At 44.5% G+C, this 20,021-nt stretch overlaps 1 protein-coding gene across 1 annotated transcript; it reads right to left on the bottom strand.

The window, feature by feature from the left end:
* Nucleotides 1–208: 208 nt before the first annotated feature.
* On the bottom strand, nucleotides 209–13,227 carry LOC148454243 (uncharacterized). The gene is made up of 7 exons (XM_088461147.1): nucleotides 13,163–13,227; nucleotides 10,592–10,730; nucleotides 8,872–9,063; nucleotides 7,093–7,171; nucleotides 6,876–6,973; nucleotides 6,574–6,733; nucleotides 209–4,128 (listed from the first exon to the last, which is right to left on the bottom strand). Exons 2-7 carry the CDS (start codon nucleotides 10,667–10,669, stop codon nucleotides 3,047–3,049), a joined length of 1,689 nt encoding a protein of 562 aa, XP_088317273.1. The 5' UTR covers nucleotides 10,670–10,730; nucleotides 13,163–13,227; the 3' UTR covers nucleotides 209–3,046.
* Nucleotides 13,228–20,021: the final 6,794 nt, after the last annotated feature.

The following is a 20,021-nucleotide window of genomic DNA, read 5'->3' as shown; positions in this document are numbered from 1 at the left end:
CGCAATGGAATATACTGCGCTATATAAGACTGTTAATAAATAAATATAAATATGTTTATCAGAACCAGCCATGATATTACACAACCATTTCAGTTATATCATACCTATCCACATGTAGCAAACACAGATACTAAATACAGTCCTATAAAAACAGTATTTTACAAACATATTTATATTTAGAATTTTTTTATTAAAGAGATGACAGAAACATAAAATTACAATGTAGCCTGTATGAAAATATCACTATACAAAATGAATTTTCAAAAATATTTTCCCAGCCTCTTCTTTCCTTAGATGAAAGAGAACACGGTCTCATACAGACACATTAATACACTGCAACTCCTTTCGGAGCCCCCACATACAGGACAGTCAATATGTCTCACTGTTGCTGTGACCTCATGGTGTGACAGCCTCTTTCTTAGTTATATCTCTGAGTAACCACAAGTGATTCTGAGGTGGCTATATCTTACACGCATGACTTACAGCTCAGTGACTGTTACAGTGGTGTATATTAAAATCAATAATAATAATTCCTTATACAATTAGAATCAAATATATATATATGTGTGTAATTCACATATTCCAGAGATAGTCAGGTCCCAAACAAGTTTACACAGAACTGGTTATTCCAGCATATCAATAGAGATGGCTAAATGATACTACAATCTAATTAGCATTTGATAAGGTGTTCACACTCCACAGCATACCCCCGGGGGCAAGAGGCTTTTTCCTCTTGAAGCCTCCTCACAGGTGATTGGACATGAGTTTCAAAGTAAAGGATTGAAACACCCCCTTTTTGAACACACCTATCAGGTAATAGGAATACGGTTGGATTCTCACAGAGATCAGACAAAGGATCTCTCACAGATGCAGGCACTCACACTTGGAGAAACACACATTCTTGCAAGGACACACCAGGGAGACACAGGCAGAGCAGATCCCCCCCCAGAAGGCCAAAATGCAGCTTCATTCCCCTGGAGATATCTACTCATAATGGCTAAGTAAACTGTACATTAGATAGCCTATATGGGTATTTGTAACAAGTTTGTATTAATCTGTTTATAGCTTACATAATTTGTAGTGATTTATGTAGCAATGCATACAGTGGATGATATGGTGTAGTCTTTGTCTATTCACGTGTTTAATGGAGACTGTAGTTCGTTCATACGATCCACCATGTGCTTGAACAATAGCATAGTCTGATAGAGAGAGGTTTAGTGTGTGTTGTATTCTTGTGATCTGACTGTATCATTGTGTAGTTAAGATTAAGATGGAAATTGGGTAAAATATTGCAAACTGTAGATATATAATTGTTTGATATCAGCTGGTGATGAAGGAACCCGTAACTCGGTAGTGGTCAATTACATTGTACTAAGTTTGTAAGTAATGTACACGGTTTAGTAGTTTATACTTTCTGAAACATTATATAATGGAATCAGGTTGAATTCAGCTACTGGTTGTGGTTCCATGGGAGTTGCGGATTGCTAGCCATATTGTGATAGTATTGTGAAGTTATGTACTGTCATAGTTTGGGGATTTTATAGTTCAAATAGATTGGTATAAGTAATTATTACCATGTGAAAGGTAGTCTGCAGTTAGTTAAAGATGGCTACCTCCATGTGGTATGAACAAAGGAAATTCCATGTGCTCCCCCCTTCCCCCATTGAACCATGTGTTTAATGGAAATTGAAGTTGGTCCATGTGGTTGGTAGATGCTTTATAGTATTATGATAGCATTGTGTACTATGAGTTGTATACTGGTAATTTAACTATTACAGAGGAATCCGCTTATATGCATTATACAACGTTATAGTATCTGAAAAGCTTGTATAGTATAGTGGATGTAATCATAGGCTAGTATCAGTGTTATATCATGGAAGTTGAAAATATTAGACACTGGTATACAATATAATGTACTGTTTTGGTCCAAAGATATCACACAGTTGTGGTGGGTGAGAATTTTGGTATTACAGAACATTGCATATGGGAGTCGTCAATGTGAGTTTTCATAATGGAGTTTGCCTAGGGATCATGAGGCTTGCAAACAAAGGAAAAACATGTATGTGCTTTGGCCCTTCCCCCTCCCTACGGTCTAGTGGGTACTGGATGAGGTCTGTTGTAGGAAGGTATTGTTGTACATTGGAATCAGCTTGTGTTATACATGTTGGAATATTAAATGGTGCAGTGTTTGCCTGATGTGTTGGCATATGATATTCAGCTTGCATATTTAATTAACTATGGCATTATGGGAGATTTCAAAGAGAGCTTTTCTGACATTCAAAATGGAGTTTGTGTTCAGAGACCATGCGGTTTGAATAGGATATGAGCCTTAACAACCACCCCCACACATAATCTCACACAGCAGCCATTTTCTCTCTCTCTCTCATCTTTGTATCGTCCATATTGTATTGTAACAAGCATTGATTTTATGAAGATTGATTTGATATATAAAAACATTTTACTTATAACACTTTGTGTGTATCGTTATCTTTATGAAAGGAAATTATCCAAATGATTTAAAAGGTATATAATTCCGGTTAACACTTTGCAAAGTTTATATTTGTTACTTATAACCTGATAGTAATTATATGAAAAATAGAATAATTTGCTTCAGATATATAGGGATTAAACAAGCTGGCAATGGTCTGTGTGCACAAATAGAAAGAAGGAAAAACACCCCTCATCAGTGACTGTGTCTATGCTGGGCATCCACACATAGGTTGTGTCTTGAGGGCTCACAATCAGGCCTGATATGTCCATTTATAGCCTCATATTCCTCTGGGAACCTGGACTCTTCACTGTATAAATGTGAATTGGGGGGAGGTTTATTGCAGGAACTTGTCTGTCAGGTTTCAGAATAAAATTAACAAATACACAATAATGCAATTTGTACAGTAACAGAAATGTGGCTATAATGGAAAACAAATGTGAACTGGCCAATTAAGAGCCTGTGTCAGGAGAAATACTATACTAAAATGTATCCTTTGCATAAAAATTCTCAATTACAAACATACACAATGTCACCTAAGAAACTCCACTTAGAGCATTAAAATGACTTCTCACCTTTGTGACTTCTTTGATGTTTAACAAGATGTGATTTCTGTTTAAAACATTTCCCACACTCCGAGCATGGAAATGGTTTCTCACCTGTGTGACTTCTCTGATGTCTAACAAATTCTGATTTCTGTGCAAAACATTTCCCACACTCAGAGCATGGAAATGGTTTCTCACCTGTGTGACTTCTCTGATGTTTAACAAGATTTGATTTCTGTTTAAAACATTTCCCACACTCAGAGCATGGAAATGGTTTCTCACCTGTGTGACTTCTCTGATGTCTAACAAGTTCTGATTTCTGTGCAAAACATTTCCCACACTCAGAGCATGGAAACGGTTTCTCACCTGTGTGATGTCTCTGATGTATAACAAGTTCTGATTTCTGTGTAAAACATTTTCCACACTCAGGACATGGAAATGGTTTCTCACCTGTGTGACTTCTCTGATGTATAACAAGATGTGCTTTCTGTGTAAAACACTTCCCACACTCAGAGCATGGAAATGGTTTCTCACCTGTGTGACTTCTCTGATGTGTAACAAGTTCTGATTTATGTATAAAACATTTCCCACACTCAGAACATGGAAATGGTTTCTCACCTGTGTGAATTCTCTGATGTACAACAAGATGTGATTTCGTTATAAAACATTTCCCACACTCAGAACATGGAAATGGTTTCTCACCTGTGTGAATTCTCTGATGTATAACAAAACTTGATTTCTTTGTAAAACATTTCCCACACTCAGAACATGAAAATAGTTTCTTACTTGCATTAGCTGGCTGATGGATAATAAGCTGTGTGTTCTGTGTAATATATATGGCATCTATAGAACAGGGAAATATGTTATCTACTGTACGAGGTGTAACAGATGCACCAATATCAGAGTTATCAGGAGAACAATACCCATGATCAGAGGTAGCAGGTGCTAGATCTGCACTGTGAAATTTTGGATGTAAAATTGGGGTAACTGGGTTTTCTCCTGGAGAATCTCGGGTGATGTCATCATCAATAATTTTAAAATTTTGAGTAAAGCTGAGATGATCCTCTGAGACATCCCGGCTGCTAGATCGATCTGCTGGGAATAAATTACATATACGGAAATATAAATGTTTGCTTACAAGTTTCATTATACATATAAAGATTATGGTGAAATGTCCCCAATTTGCAATAAAATAGGCAGATGTTAAAGTAACATATACATCATTAACTAGCACCAAAATATACTGAGGTCGATATACACTTATGTGCCAGAAAACTGAGACAGCCGCTTCCATTCCTAGTACATCCCACCCCATCCTGCAATACATGGTATCTTCCTCAGAGGAAATACTATATCTAGGCAGACATCTTAACATCCATTGTATAATTAGCAGTAACAATGGCAGCAAATCACGGTATAAGTGACTTTATCGAGGCTTCATAGTAAGTCATTTCATGCATTTACTAGATGGGAGCAGCTCATTTAGCAGGAGAATGTGTAACTGCACAGGTCTGCAGCCACCAGATTATGGCTGGAGGAGCTTTCCTCTGAGTTTGCCATCATGAGTTGGGATTCCTTGTTGGCTGGATTTTTACCAGTGCTGATAGAGAAGAGGTGTAATATACATGAGATGTAGTGTAAGATAAGATGTAAGCACCAGTGCTGATAGAGACAGGTGTAACATGCTGCTGCCTCCAGGCTTGCAGGGAAGAGGTGTAATATACATGAGATGTAGTGTAAGATAAGATGTAATCACCAGTGCTGATAGAGACAGGTGTAACATGCTGCTGCCTCCAGGCTTGCAGGGAAGAGGTGTAATATACAACATACAGGAGATAAAAGTCCTGCCGGTAACATAACATCATGGACCAGACAACGCCAGATACCTTCAGATGCTTTGTAGAGTCCATGATTCAGTGGGTCAGAGCTGTTCCGATGGCGCATGGTGGAGTAGCAGCATATAAAAGGTAGGTGGTCATAATGCTTTGGTTCTTCCAGTGATTGCGCTGAGTGAAAAAAAAATGTGGGTCCCAGGGACCTCTCACTTTAAATAATTGGTGTCCTACTCCACAGTTTCTGGGTCCCATCATAAATTTGATAAAGGCGAAGGTGTTGAAAGGCATAAAAACGGAGAAATGTGTGAGCAGAAGACCACGTTGCCACCCTGCAAAGCTGCTCAACAGAGGCGTCATGACGAGCTGCCCAAGAGGTACCCACCGACCAGGTGGAATGAGCCGTTATCATGGCCCGGGGTAGGAAGGCCCGCCACCACTTACGCTTGGTGGATATTTAAACGGAGCCATCTACCCAAGGTCTGCTTCGTAGCTGGCCAGCCCCTTTTATGGAAGCCATAAAGGATAAAAAGGAATCAGACTTCCAGATGTCCCTGGTACGTTCCACATAGATCTGGTAAACTTCACAACATCTAGAGACGCCTCATCCACGTATACCTCCAGAGACTGAAAAGCCGGGACCACAATCTCCTGATTGAGGTGAAATCTGTAGACAACCTTTGGAAGGTAGCTTAGCCCAAATAATGACCAGAAAAGGAGAGTGACACAACAGTGCGCTCAAATCGGAGACTCTACGAGCCGAAGAAATAGCCAGAAGGAAAATAGTCTTCCACGTGAGCCAATGAAAGTCCACAGAGTCCAAAGGCTCGAAGGGAGGTGCCTGAAGAGCCGAAAGCACCAGGGACAAGACGCATGGAGCCACCAGAGGAACAAACGGAGGCTGCACGGGGAGCATCAAGGCAATCTGTCTCTGAAAGAGAACCAAAAGGGCGGAAACCTGAACTTTTAAGCATGGGAGGCGAGACTCAAATCCACACACTCCTGTTGAAATCAGAGGACTCAGACAAGCCGGAAGAATCTGTGGTTAAGGCCCCTGGAAAAACAGCAGGTGAAGTATGCCAAACCCGATGATTAATTCTAGCGGAAAAGGGCTTCCGAGCACTCAGCATTGTACGAATGAATGACTGCGAAAATCCTTTAGCTCTCAAGAAGGATGTCTCAAGAGCCACTTCATCTTAACGAGGCGGGTCAGGTCCGGGTAAAAGCACGGGACATGAGACAGAAGATTCAGTGGTGGAAGAAGACGCAGTGGAGCATTGATGGAGAGGCTCAGAAGATCTGTGTATTAAGCCTTCCATGGCCAATCAGCAGCTTCCAGAATGACGGTGCCGCCTTCTCACTTTCATTTGTGGAGAACCCTCGACAGAAGCAAGATCGGAGAGAATATGTACCGAACCTTTAAGACGTCCATCAAAACAGATCCCGGGTCTCTGGAGGAAAACACGTACCTTTGCTATTGTGCCAAGACGCCATCAGATCGATGCCCGGTATGCCCCAGCGATGAACTGGATCTCGGGCAGATGGCTCCTGATGTATGAGATACACCAGAGAGTGCGGGGAGGAGACTGGTCAGACCTCTGGGCTGGTAACACACAGTGACATGATGTGAGGGGGAGAGCAGGAGTATAATAGGGGCTGATGGCTACTGATGTATGAGATACACCTGTAATAAGTGTTTGTTACTCACCTGTGCTGATATCTGTAGAGATTTGCTCATCCTTACACTGCTGATCACCCCTCACATACGTCTCTTCTTCTTCCTTTATATATTCTGCCTTAATATCAGTAACATACGTCTCTTCTTCTCCCACTTCATCTTCTGCTTTTATATCAGTCAGATTTTCACCCTAAATAACCCATAAAATTATACAGTTGGATTCATTGAAAGTAAACAGTATAATATCAGTGTATAAGACACACACAGATTCCTTACAGATCATATAGTGACAGTCACTTTGGTATATTGGTGAGACCTTAAATCCCACCTACCTGATACTCCTGTGGGGTCCTGTGATTCTCCTCTGTACAATCCTGGGAATAAAGAGGACGGGGACATCTCTCTGGGGTATTTCTGTTACTGGGTCCATCTGTAGGAGACACACAGTGACTGAGTACATTGTATATATGTGATTATCAGGAGATGTCAGTATATAGTGGTCCCCCATACCTGCTCTCCCCTGTACAATAAATGACAGTCTCCTCTTACCCAGTGATGTGAGGGGCCGGTGATTCTCCATCATCACGTCCTTGTACAGACCCCAGTGTTCCTCTATATACTCCCCCTCCTGCATGGAGACAAAGACAGTGACATCCTGACACCTTATAGGAACCTGACACACACAATGATACAGTCATCACCCAGACACATCCCCTGGTGTTACTGTATAATGTCCCATTCCCAGCAGTCACCTCTCCAGTCATCACCCAGACACATCCCCCGGTGTTACTGTATAATGTCCCATTCCCAGCAGTCACCTCTCCAGTCATCACCCAGACACATCCCCTGGTGTTACTGTATAATGTCCCCTTCCCAGCAGTCACCTCTCCAGTCATCACCCAGACACATCCCCCGGTGTTACTGTATAATGTCCCATTCCCAGCAGTCACCTCTCCAGTCATCACAAAGACACATCCCCTGGTGTTACTGTATAATGTCCCATTCCCAGCAGTCACCTCTCCAGTCATCACCCAGACACATCCCCCGGTGTTACTGTATAATGTCCCATTCCCAGCAGTCACCTCTCCAGTCATCACCCAGACACATCCCCCGGTGTTACTGTATAATGTCCCATTCCCAGCAGTCACCTCTCCAGTCATCACCCAGACATCCCCCGGTGTTACTGTATAATGTCCCATTCCCAGCAGTCACCTCTCCAGTCATCACCCAGACATCCCCCGGTGTTACTGTATAATGTCCCATTCCCAGCAGTCACCTCTCCAGTCATCACCCAGACACATCCCCCGATGTTACTGTATAATGTCCCATTCCCAGCAGTCACTTCTCCAGTCATCACCCAGACACATCCCCTGGTGTTACTGTATAATGTCCCATTCCCAGCAGTCACCTCCCCAGTCATCACCCAGACACATCCCCTGGTGTTACTGTATAATGTCCCATTCCCAGCAGTCTCCTCTCCAGTCACCACCCAGACACATCCCCTCGTGTTACTGTATAATGTCCCATTCCCAGCAGTCACCTCTCCAGTCATCACCCAGACACATCCCCTGGTGTTACTGTATAATGTCCCATTCCCAGCAGTCACCTCTCCAGTCATCACCCAGACACATCCCCTGGTGTTACTGTATAATGTCCCATTCCCAGCAGTCACCTCTCCAGTCATCAACCAGACACATCCCCTGGTGTTACTGTATAATGTCCCATTCCCAGCAGTCACCTCTCCAGTCATCACCCAGACACATCCCCTGGTGTTACTGTATAATGTCCCATTCCCAGCAGTCACCTCTCCAGTCATCACCCAGACACATCCCCTGGTGTTACTGTATAATGTCCCATTCCCAGCAGTCACCTCTCCAGTCATCACCCAGACACATCCCCGGTGTTACTGTATAATGTCCCATTCCCAGCAGTCACTTCTCCAGTCATCAACCAGACACATCCCCGGTGTTACTGTATAATGTCCCATTCCCAGCAGTCACCTCTCCAGTCATCACCCAGACATCCCCCGGTGTTACTGTATAATGTCCCATTCCCAGCAGTCACCTCTCCAGTCATCACCCAGACACATCCCCCGATGTTACTGTATAATGTCCCATTCCCAGCAGTCACTTCTCCAGTCATCACCCAGACACATCCCCTGGTGTTACTGTATAATGTCCCATTCCCAGCAGTCTCCTCTCCAGTCACCACCCAGACACATCCCCTGGTGTTACTGTATAATGTCCCATTCCCAGCAGTCACCTCTCCAGTCATCACCCAGACACATCCCCTGATGTTACTGTATAATGTCCCATTCCCAGCAGTCACCTCTCCAGTCAGCAGCTGAATGATCTTTTTGATAAGTTCAAGGATCTTCTGGTCATTGTAACTTTCATATATCAGTGAGTGAGGTGGAGGCACCATGATGGGACTCTGAATGCTGTTCAGAACTCCTGACACATCGGGTCGGCTGCTTGGTGTCTCACACTTGACGGATGTCTTCTTCACTACCATGTAATCCTGTGTATTGGGGGTATACACAAAATATCACTGCATACACTCCCAAATCCCCTCACCTCCCCAGTCATGTCCCTGTATTATTACTATAGATATAAGTGATGTCACTGTGACACTCCCAGATCCCCTCACCTCCCCAGTCATGTCCCTGTATTATTACTATAGATATAACTGATGTCACTGTGACACTCCCAGATCCCCTCACCTCCCCAGTCATGTCCCTGTATTATTACTATAGATATAAGTGATGTCACTGTGACACTCCCAGATCTCCTCACCTCCCCAGTCATGTCCCTGTATTATTACTATAGATATAAGTGATGTCACTGTGACACTCCCAGATCCCCTCACCTCCCCAGTCATGTCCCTGTATTATTACTATAGATATAAGTGATGTCACTGTGACACCCCCAGATCCCCTCACCTCCCCAGTCATGTCCCTGTATTATTACTATAGATATAAGTGATGTCACTGTGACACTCCCAGATCTCCTCACCTCCCCAGTCATGTCCCTGTATTATTACTATAGATATAAGTGATGTCACTGTGACACTCCCAGATCCCCTCACCTCCCCAGTCATGACCCTGTATTATTACTATAGATATAAGTGATGTCACTGTGACACTCCCAGATCCCCTCACCTCCCCAGTCATGTCCCAGTATTATTACTATAGATATAAGTGATGTCACTGTGACACTCCCAGATCCTCTCACCTCCCCAGTCATGTCCCTGTATTATTACTATAGATATAAGTGATGTCACTGTGACACTCCCAGATCCCCTCACCTCCCCAGTCATGTCCCTGTATTATTACTATAGATATAAGTGATGTCACTGTGACACTCCCAGAACCCCTCACCTCCCCAGTCATGTCCCTGTATTATTACTATAGATATAAGTGATGTCACTGTGACACTCCCAGATCCCCTCACCTCCCCAGTCATGTCCCTGTATTATTACTATAGATATCTATAGATATATAAGTGACATCACTGTGACACTCCCAGATCCCCTCACCTCCCCAGTCATGTCCCTGTATTATTACTATAGATATAAGTGATGTCACTGTGACACTCCCAGATCCTCTCACCTCCCCAGTCATGTCCCTGTATTATTACTATAGATATAAGTGATGTCACTGTGACACTCCCAGATCCCCTCACCTCCCCAGTCATGTCCCTGTATTATTACTATAGATATAAGTGATGTCACTGTGACACTCCCAGATCCCCTCACCTCCCCAGTCATGTCCCTGTATTATTACTATAGATATAAGTGATGTCACTGTGACACTCCCAGATCCCCTCACCTCCCCAGTCATGTCCATGTATTATTACTATTGATATAAGTGATGTCACTGTGACACTCCCAGATCCCCTCACCTCCCCAGTCATGTCCCTGTATTATTACTATAGATATAAGTGATGTCACTGTGACACTCCCAGATCCTCTCACCTCCCCAGTCATGTCCCTGTATTATTACTATAGATATAAGTGATGTCACTGTGACACTCCCAGACCTTCTCACCTCCCCAGTCAGCATGTAGATGATCTCCAGGGTGAGATGTAAGATCCTCTCAGTCTTGTGACTTCCGTTCTTGTCCATCCTGAGTGAATCAGGGAGAGCACAGAACGTGTGATAAAGACTCTGGCTCCACAGATCAAGACTATGTAGGAATAAATATAATAAGTATAATACACATCACAGAGAACACATGTAACACAGTCAGATATCTAACACAGAGTAGCCATGACCTCTTTCCCCTCCTCCAGCCATAGAGCCCTGGTCAATATTTGTCAGACGTTCCTGTGACCCAGCCTATAAGGCTCCTCAGAGTCCATCACACAAGACCTTATTGCTGTCTTTAGACTTTATTCTAGCTCTCCTCCTTACACTGAAAGTGTCATCACAAGAATCAACATCTGAGCACAGGATAGGATCTCACTCACTGATCCAGGGCAATTGTGCTGGAGAATAGCCTGATTATCTGGAAACCATCTGCCCCCACCATCGATTGATGGATTTATGGGGATTAAAGAAACCGCTGTGTGTTTTACACCGACTTACTTTTAGTAAGCATTCATGTGAGAATCCACAACCTTCCATATTCACAAGTTTGGTGTTCTGTTTGGGATTTTAGGATCTTCTTTGGAGTCTCTTAGAAGTTAAACTCATCTTTGGAGAGGACCTTTTATGCACCTATTTCCATCTAAGCACTGCTACGGGAATTGAACTTTCATATTATGTTCAATATTACACTATTGTGGTATATTTTTGTGTGTTTTTTGTTTACATGTGAGAGTGGTACATCACTGGAGAAAAACTGCCACTTAATTGAAGTTGAAAATTATTGGAGCGCAAGTGAGATTGTCTGACTTGTTCTTTTCCTATTGATGTTATTTGATACCGTGTTTCCCTGAAAATAAGCCCTACCCTTACTTTTGAAAAACTGTCCAAAATAAGCCGCACCCCAAAAATAAGCCCTAACAAAATCCCTATTTTGTCCGGTCCCTGCGCTACACTAAAATGCCCCCAGCTCCGGCCCCCGCAATGAAATGGATGCCGCTGTTAAAGATTTAACAGTGGCATCCAATCACAGCTGCAGCGTCTCACTCTCTCACAGTGAGCGTGTGGTAGCTGGCGTGCGTGGCGGTGTCATTTACAGCAGCGTCGCGGAGGAGAGTAGAGAAGAAGAGGAAAAAAAATAAAGGGAAGTAAAGAATTGTATTGAATTATTGAAATTGCTGTCAATGTTAATTAAAATAAGCCCTAAGAAGTTTTTTTGATTGAAAAAAAAAAATAAGTCAGTGTCTTATTATCGGGGAACACGGTATAAGTTTGGTGACTTATTGTCTCACACCTTTGCTGCTCCTAGTGCAGATCCATTGGTTTAAATACAACTTTTTATAGAAAAGAGGAACTGCACGGGGTGGTGACAGCTGCAGGGTGATAGAATGATAACTATTGGGTTTTTTCCAGACACATTTTTAGTGCTATTGCAAAGTGATCACTTTACACAGGTCACTCTGATTTCACACACCACAGGCTGCTCCACCTGTATAATAATAATAATAATAATAAAATAACACCACAGGCTGCTCCACCTGTATAATAATAATAATAATAACAACAACAACAACAGGAAACCACAGGCAGCTCCCTCTATATAATAATAACAATAAAAAATAATAACAACAGGCTGATCCTCAATAATAATAATAATAACAATATCATATAGGAGGGTCAGCCTGTTGTTGTTATTTTTTATTGTTGTTGTTATATAGAGGGAGCAGCCTGTGGGGTCCTGTTAATAATAACAACAACAGGACCCCACAGGTTGCTCCCCCTGTATAACAATGACAGGAAACCATAGGCTGCTCCCCCTGTATTATAATGATAATAACAACAACAAGACACCAGAGGCCGCTCCCCCTGAATAATAATAAGAAGGAAGAAGGAAGGAGGAAGGAGGAGGACACCACAGGCTGCTCCCCCTGTATAATAATAAAACAACAAGACACCACAGGCTGCTCCCCCTGTATAATAATAACAAGACACCACAGGCTGCTCCACCTGTATAATAAAAACAACAGGACACCACAGGCTGCTCCCCCAGTATAATAATAACAGGACACCACAGGCTGCTTCCCTGTATCATAAGGCACCACAGGCCTCTCCCACTGTATATTAGGCACTAAAACCTGCTCTCCCTGTATAATAGAGCACTACAGGCTGCTCACCCTGCATAATAGAGCACTAGAGACTGCTCCCCTGTATAATAGAGCACTACAGGCTGCTCCCCTGTATAATAGAGCACTACAGGCTGCTTCCCTGTATAATAGAGCACTACAAGCTGCTCCCCCTGTATAATAGAGCACTACAAGCTGCTCCCCCTGTATAATAGAGCACTACAGGCCTCTCCCCCTGCATAATAGAGCACTACAGGCTGCTCCCTTGTATAATAGAGCACTACAGGCTGCTCCCCCTGTATAATAGAGCACTACAGGCTGCTCCCCCTGTATAATAGAGCACTACAGGCTGCTCCCCCTGTATAATAGAGCACTACAGGCTGCTCCCCCTGTAGTAGGACATTATTACCTGCTGCTGCCGGACAGTCTTTGTTTTCTTTCTGGAAGAGACGCGGAAATAAATGTACAAATGACTTCCTGCAGGTGGAACGCACAGGGCGGAAGTCGGGTGGAACGCACAGGGCGGAAGTCGGGGTGGAACGCACAGGGCGGAAGTCGGGGTGGAACGCACAGGGCGGAAGTCGGGTGGAGCGCAGATCTGGTATAAAAAGAAGAATCCCCATCTCAGGGACAACCTTGCTGACGTCATTCCCTGGGAGTGGCTGGGCGAGTGTCAGACTGGCTGCTGTGGTGACCCGGGTGCAGGGTGTGAGGGGCCCCGGGGTCAGTATAATATACAGGGGGGGGGTATTCGGTATATATACATATATAACATGTAGCTGCCTTCCCTGTGTAGTCAGTCACCTCTGGGAGACTTATGATGACGCTGCTTTATTATAGTGGAAGTGCGGAGGGCCCTGCCCGTCCCATAGTAACACAGCGTGTACCACGGGACAGGCGTGTAGCGGGGGCACACACATCTGATATCCCAGCATACACCACGGGAAACGTTTACCATATCTTATTCCTGTAACGTGGGATGCCCCTAAACAACACATATCAGGATCCATAGTCCCCTCTAATGCACAGAACCCCCCCCCCTATATCCCCTATGAGCCTGGCTGGATGGGGTAAGGGGCACATAGGGCACCGCTGAGAGTCACGTGTCACACCGTAGACAATAATGACGCAAAGCGTCATTGCCCCTTTCATCATATTTTCAAGTTGTCATGGCGACTCCATAATCAAATACAACTTATATTTAGGCTTCATTTTGCCCTAAGTGGTTGCCACATTTATCAGTAGAGATGTGACGTAATGGAGCCCAGACGGAGGAGGTGGAGTGGCTTACTGATCACCTATAGGGGGAATGCACAGATGGTCACCACCAGCCACAGGTGAGCCACCAGCGGTGTCCTGTAACCCACGAGGGGTTATGTCTCCACCGGAGCAGGGAAATAGATTCCCAGTAGGCCATGCAGGGAGATGGTAGTGTGTGGTGGGAGGGCAGCTCCTCAGCAGGGTGGGATGTGTTGTATGGACCAGCCTGGCTGGCAGTGATCAATAGCAGCTAACAATGGAGACTGAGGGGGGTCTGCAAGTCAGTGCCGGAGGATTGAGGATGGGAGCACAGGAATCGCCGCAGCCCCAGGTGACAGAGTGTGGAGTCAGCAGCTCAGATGTCACAGAGGGAGAAACCACCAAAAAATGACTCCTCCACAGGGAAGTACCAATGATGAGTCCTCCACAGGGAAGAAAGTACCAATAATGAGTCCTCCACAGGGGAGAAAGTACCAATAATGAGTCCTCCACAGGGGAGAAAGTACCAATGATGAGTCCTCCACAAGGGAGAAAGTACCAATGATGAGTCCTCCACAAGGGAGAAAGTATCAATGATGAGTCCTCCACAGGGGAGAAAGTACCAATGATGAGTCCTCCACAGGGAAGAAAGTACCAATGATGAGTCCTCCACAGGGGAGCAGGGGAGAAAGTACCAATAATGAGTCATCCACAGGGGAGAAAGTACCAATGATGAGTCCTCCACAAGGGAGAAAGTACCAATGATGAGTCCTCCACAAGGGAGAAAGTACCAATGATGAGTCCTCCACAGGGGAGAAAGTACCAATGATGAGTCCTCCACAGGGGAGAAAGTACCAATGATGAGTCCTCCACAAGGGAGAAAGTACCAATGATGAGTCCTCCACAGGGGAGAAAGTACCAATAATGAGTCCTCCACAGGGAAGAAAGTACCAATAATGAGTCCTCCACAAGGGAGAAAGTACCAATGATAAGTCCTCCACAAGGGAGAAAGTACCAATGATGAGTCCTCCACAGGGGAGAAAGTACCAATGATGAGTCCTCCACAGAGGAGCAGGGGAGAAAGTACCAATGATGAGTCCTCCACAGGGAAGAAAGTACCAATGATGAGTCCTCCACAGAGGAGAAAGTACCAATGATGAGTCCTCCACAAGGTAGAAAGTACCTATGATAAGTCCTCCACAGGGGAGCAGGGGAGAAAGTACCAATAATGAGTCCTCCACAGGGAAGAAAGTACCAATAATGAGTCCTCCACAAGGGAGAAAGTACCAATGATAAGTCCTCCACAGGGGAGAAAGTACCAATGATGAGTCCTCCACAGGGGAGAAAGTGCCAATGATGAGTCCTCCACAAGGGAGAAAGTACCAATGATGAGTCCTCCACAAGGGAGAAAGTACCAATGATGAGTCCTCCACAAGGGAGAAAGTACCAATGATGAGTCCTCCACAGGGGAGAAAGTACCAATGATGAGTCCTCCACAGGGAAGAAAGTACCAATGATGAGACGTAATGGAGCCCAGGCGGAGGAGGCGGAGTGGCTTACTGATCACCTATAGAGGGAATGCACAGACGGTCACCACCAGCCACAGGGGAGCCACCGGCGGCATCCTGTAACCCACGAGGGGTTATGTCTCCACCAGAGCAGGGAAATAGATTCCCAGTAGGCCATGCAGGGAGATGGTAGTGTGTGGTGGGAGGGCAGCTCCTCAGCAGGGTGGGATGTGTTGCATGAACCAGCCTGGCTGGCAGTGATCAATAGCAGCTAACAATGGAGACTGAGGGGGGTCTGCAAGTCAGTGCCGCAGGATTGAGGATGGGAGCACAGGAATCGCCGCAGCCCCAGGTGACAGAGTGTGGAGTCAGCAGCTCAGATGTCACAGAGGGAGAAAGCACCAAAAATGAGTCCTCCACAGGGAAGTACCAATGATGAGTCCTCCACAGGGGAGAAAGTACCAATGATGAGTCCTCCACAGGGAAGAAAGTACCAATAATGAGTCCTCCACAGGGGAGAAAGTACCAATGATGAGTCCTCCACAAGGGAGAAAGTACCAATGATGAGTCCTCCACAAGGGAGAAAGTATAAATGATGAGTCCTCCACAGGGGAGAAAGTACCAATGATGAGTCCTCCACAGGGAAGAAAGTACCAATGATGAGTCCTCCACAGGGGAGCGGGGGAGAAAGTACCAATAATGAGTCCTCCACAGGGGAGAAAGTACCAATGATGAGTCCTCCACAAGGGAGAAAGTACCAATGATGAGTCCTCCACAGGGGAGAAAGTACCAATGATGAGTCCTCCACAGGGGAGAAAGTACCAATGATGAGTCCTCCACAGGGAAGAAAGTACCAATGATGAGTCCTCCACAGGGGAGCGGGGGAGAAAGTACCAATAATGAGTCCTCCACAGGGGAGAAAGTACCAATGATGAGTCCTCCACAAGGGAGAAAGTACCAATGATGAGTCCTCCACAAGGGAGAAAGTACCAATGATGAGTCCTCCACAAGGGAGAAAGTACCAATGATGAGTCCTCCACAGGGGAGAAAGTACCAATGATGAGTCCTCCACAGGGAAGAAAGTACCAATGATGAGTCCTCCACAGGGGAGCGGGGGAGAAAGTACCAATAATGAGTCCTCCACAGGGGAGAAAGTACCAATGATGAGTCCTCCACAAGGGAGAAAGTACCAATGATGAGTCCTCCACAAGGGAGAAAGTACCAATGATGAGTCCTCCACAGGGGAGAAAGTACCAATGATGAGTCCTCCACAGAGGAGAAAGTACCAATGATGAGTCCTCCACAAGGGAGAAAGTACCAATGATGAGTCCTCCACAGGGGAGCAGGGGAGAAAGTACCAATAATGAGTCCTCCACAGGGAAGAAAGTACCAATAATTAGTCCTCCACAAGGGAGAAAGTACCAATGATGAGTCCTCCACAGGGGAGAAAGTACCAATAATGAGTCCTCCACAGGGGAGAAAGTACCAATGATGAGTCCTCCACAGGGGAGAAAGTACCAATGATAAGTCCTCCACAGGGGAGAAAGTACCAATAATGAGTCCTCCACAGGGGAGAAAGTACCAATGATGAGTCCTTTACAGGGGAGAAAGTATCAATGATGAGTCCTCCACAGGGGAGAAAGAGTAGTTGCAAAGAAAGAGGTTCCAGATCATTCCCTGTACATGCACCCAAAGATGGCCGGGGTTGGTCATGAACAACTAACATGTTGTAGGCTCGACTCCGGTGCAAAGAGGATGGCTCCAGACCTGAGACCGGGATGGAAATCCTCTCTAAAGCATTAATGCAGCTACAGTTAGGGGTAATTTGTAGGGTAAAGGGCCAGTTTTATAGAAATGTAAGTAGTTGAGGTCTGGAGCCCATGTAAAATGTGGCCGCGCTAGGTGACCCGCACACTGGAAGCCCGATTTCTGCCATGTTCCTTCAATAAAAGTGCAGAGCAAACAACAATATAAGTGTTTCACACACATGGAAGCTACTGTGGTGTGAAAAAGTTTTCCTCCTTCTATTTTTGCATAATTGTCACAATTATTTCAGACATTTAAACAAAAATGAATAGAAAGTTCAGCTTTTAAATGATCATTTCATGTAATTATGGAAAAAAGTTACACAACACCTACACTGATGTGCCAAAAGTCATGGAATAGCAGTATGTAAAGGTATGGGTAGGTGGCATCACTGTACTGTGACTCCTGGAAATGCCCAGACCTTTATCAGTTGTAATCTGACATCTCATGAGTCAGTTTGAACACAGCTAGGCTGGTCATGGCAAGGCGATGTGAATTATCAGAGTTCGAACGGGCATACCCACCGTGGATAGTGTAGTGGCTAACCACAGGTCCTTATTGAATGTGGTCAGTGATGTCTGGACAGAATTATCCGTGGTGACACTGGCTAAAATCACATCCACATTCAAGTCAGGAGATAACCAGCAGTTCAGTGTATTGTTGTTTAGCTTCCATGGGATATGGAAGCAGAAGACTCACCAGAGTGCCCCTGTTAACACTACAACACTGGACACAGCACCTCACCTGGGATTGTGACATCGCTAATTGGACCCTGGAGGACTTGCAACAATTGGTTTGGTCTGATGAGTCACGGTTCCAGGTTTGGGCTGAGTGTAGGATTTGGGTGTGGTGCAATCCCCATGAGGCCATGGACCCCAATTGTCAACAAGGCACCATTCAGTCTGGTGGTGATTCCATAATGATATGGGATGTGTTCATGTGGCATCAGTTGTGTCCACTGGTCCACCAAACATCATTGATTGGTAACCGCTACATTGCATTTCTTTATGACCATTGCAGCCCTTCAGAATAATGTACTGTGTCATTGGTCTCAAGTTGTCCAGAATTGGTTTGAGGAGCATTCTAGAAAGTTCAGACAAATGTTATGGCCACCACATTTGCCCAACATGAACCCAATCAAGCATTTATGGGATGTGTTGGAGAGGTCCAGTTACACCAAAGATCCTGCACCTACAAATATGGTATGGGTCAACATCTCTCCAGAGGTCTTCCATCCACTTGTGGAATCAATAGCACATTGAGTTGCTGCACTTTGCTGGGCTAGAGGGGGTCCTACACGATGTTAGGATGCTATCTTATTATTTTTGGCACTTCAGTGTATATCACCCATATAAACCATTCATTGTGCCACCTTTAGGAGTAATGTCTGCTTTCAATAACTGGAGATGAGTCTTTCACATTGATATTGATGTGCTTTAATTCAGCCACATTTGAGGGTTGTTGAGTATGGACTGCCTGTTTAAGTTCCAGTGAGAGTATCTTAATTGGATTCAAGTCAGGACATTGAGTAGCCAAAACCTTCATTTTGTTTCTTTATAGTTATTCAGAGGTGGAGTTGTTCTTGAGCTTCGGATCATTGTCTTGCTCCATAATCCAATTGCACTTGAGCTTGAGATCACGGACTGATGACCGGACATTCTCTAAAAGAATTTTCTGGTAGAGAGTAGAATTCATGATTCCGGTAATAATGTGGCAAGTCACCCAGGTCCAAAAGCTGCAAATCATCACTCTACCATAACCATGTGTTACTGTTGGTATGATGTTATTGGAATGCTGTGTTAGCTTTATTCCAGACGTAATGGGATCCGTGTCTTCCAAAGAGTTCCATTTTTGACCCAGCAGTCAACAAAACATTGGCGAAAAAGGCTTGAGGATTATCAATGTGTTTTATTTGACAAATGTGAGGCAAATCTTTATGTTCCTCTTGGTTATTAGTGGTGTTTGCCTTGCTACAATCCCATGGATGCAATTTTTGTCCAGTCTTTATCTAATGGTGGAATCACAAATGCTGATGGTAACTGAGGTGAGCGGGGCCTGCAGTTACTTAGATGTTCATCTGGGTTCTTTAGTCACTTCCAGAATTAGTTATTGATGCTCCATTGGAGGAAGTTTGGTTCCAGCTGTTGCTGATAAATGTAGCACACCAAATTACCACATTTAGGGCGCATTTAATGTTTCACATGGGTGATATAGGTGTTGGATAACTTTGTTTAGCTTCAATAAATGAAGAGACCATTTAAAAACTAGTTTGTGCTTATTTAGGTTGTCTTGGTCATATTTAATTTTGTTTATTAGATCTGAATCAATTACGTGTGACATATATGCTACAATAAAAATCAGGAAGGGGGCAAAAATTTTCCCACCACTGTATAAGTAATCTCAGCGGTGCGGTGTCTGTTACCTAATGGTCTGTCCTCCATCATATGTTTAGTCCTTCCCAGAGTCAGCCATGCCATTACACCACACCCACTCCAGTTGTGTCATACACGTCTAGTACTCACATAGTCCAATATTCAAATCAAGGAGTCACACCAACTGCCAGTGATGTTTGGCAGCATTTGGGGTGGCAGTTGGTGTGGCTCCCCTATTTAAATATTGGACTGTGCTGCAGCCACATCTCTGGAGCCGCCACTGCTGAGGACTAAACACTGTAAGATCATTGTCTGGTACGAGAGCACCATGGCACACAAGGGG

The sequence above is a fragment of the Taudactylus pleione genome, unplaced genomic scaffold (assembly GCF_031769625.1).
Source record: "Taudactylus pleione unplaced genomic scaffold, aTauple2 ptg001020l, whole genome shotgun sequence".
Classification (NCBI taxonomy): domain Eukaryota; kingdom Metazoa; phylum Chordata; class Amphibia; order Anura; family Myobatrachidae; genus Taudactylus; species Taudactylus pleione.
The sequence above is the reverse complement of the archived record's forward strand: the minus strand, read 5'-3'. Positions and strand labels throughout refer to the sequence as shown.

Excerpts from the sequence above, each read along its gene's own strand:
- LOC148454243 (XM_088461147.1), bottom strand. The coding sequence starts at position 10,669 with ATGGACAAGAACGGAAGTCACAAGACTGAGAGGATCTTACATCTCACC. Across the intron at positions 7,172-8,871 it reads TTCAGCTGCTGACTGGAGAG|GAGGGGGAGTATATAGAGGA; the intron begins GTGACTGCTGGG and ends GTCTCCATGCAG. Across the intron at positions 6,974-7,092 it reads CCGGCCCCTCACATCACTGG|ATGGACCCAGTAACAGAAAT; the intron begins GTAAGAGGAGAC and ends TGTCTCCTACAG.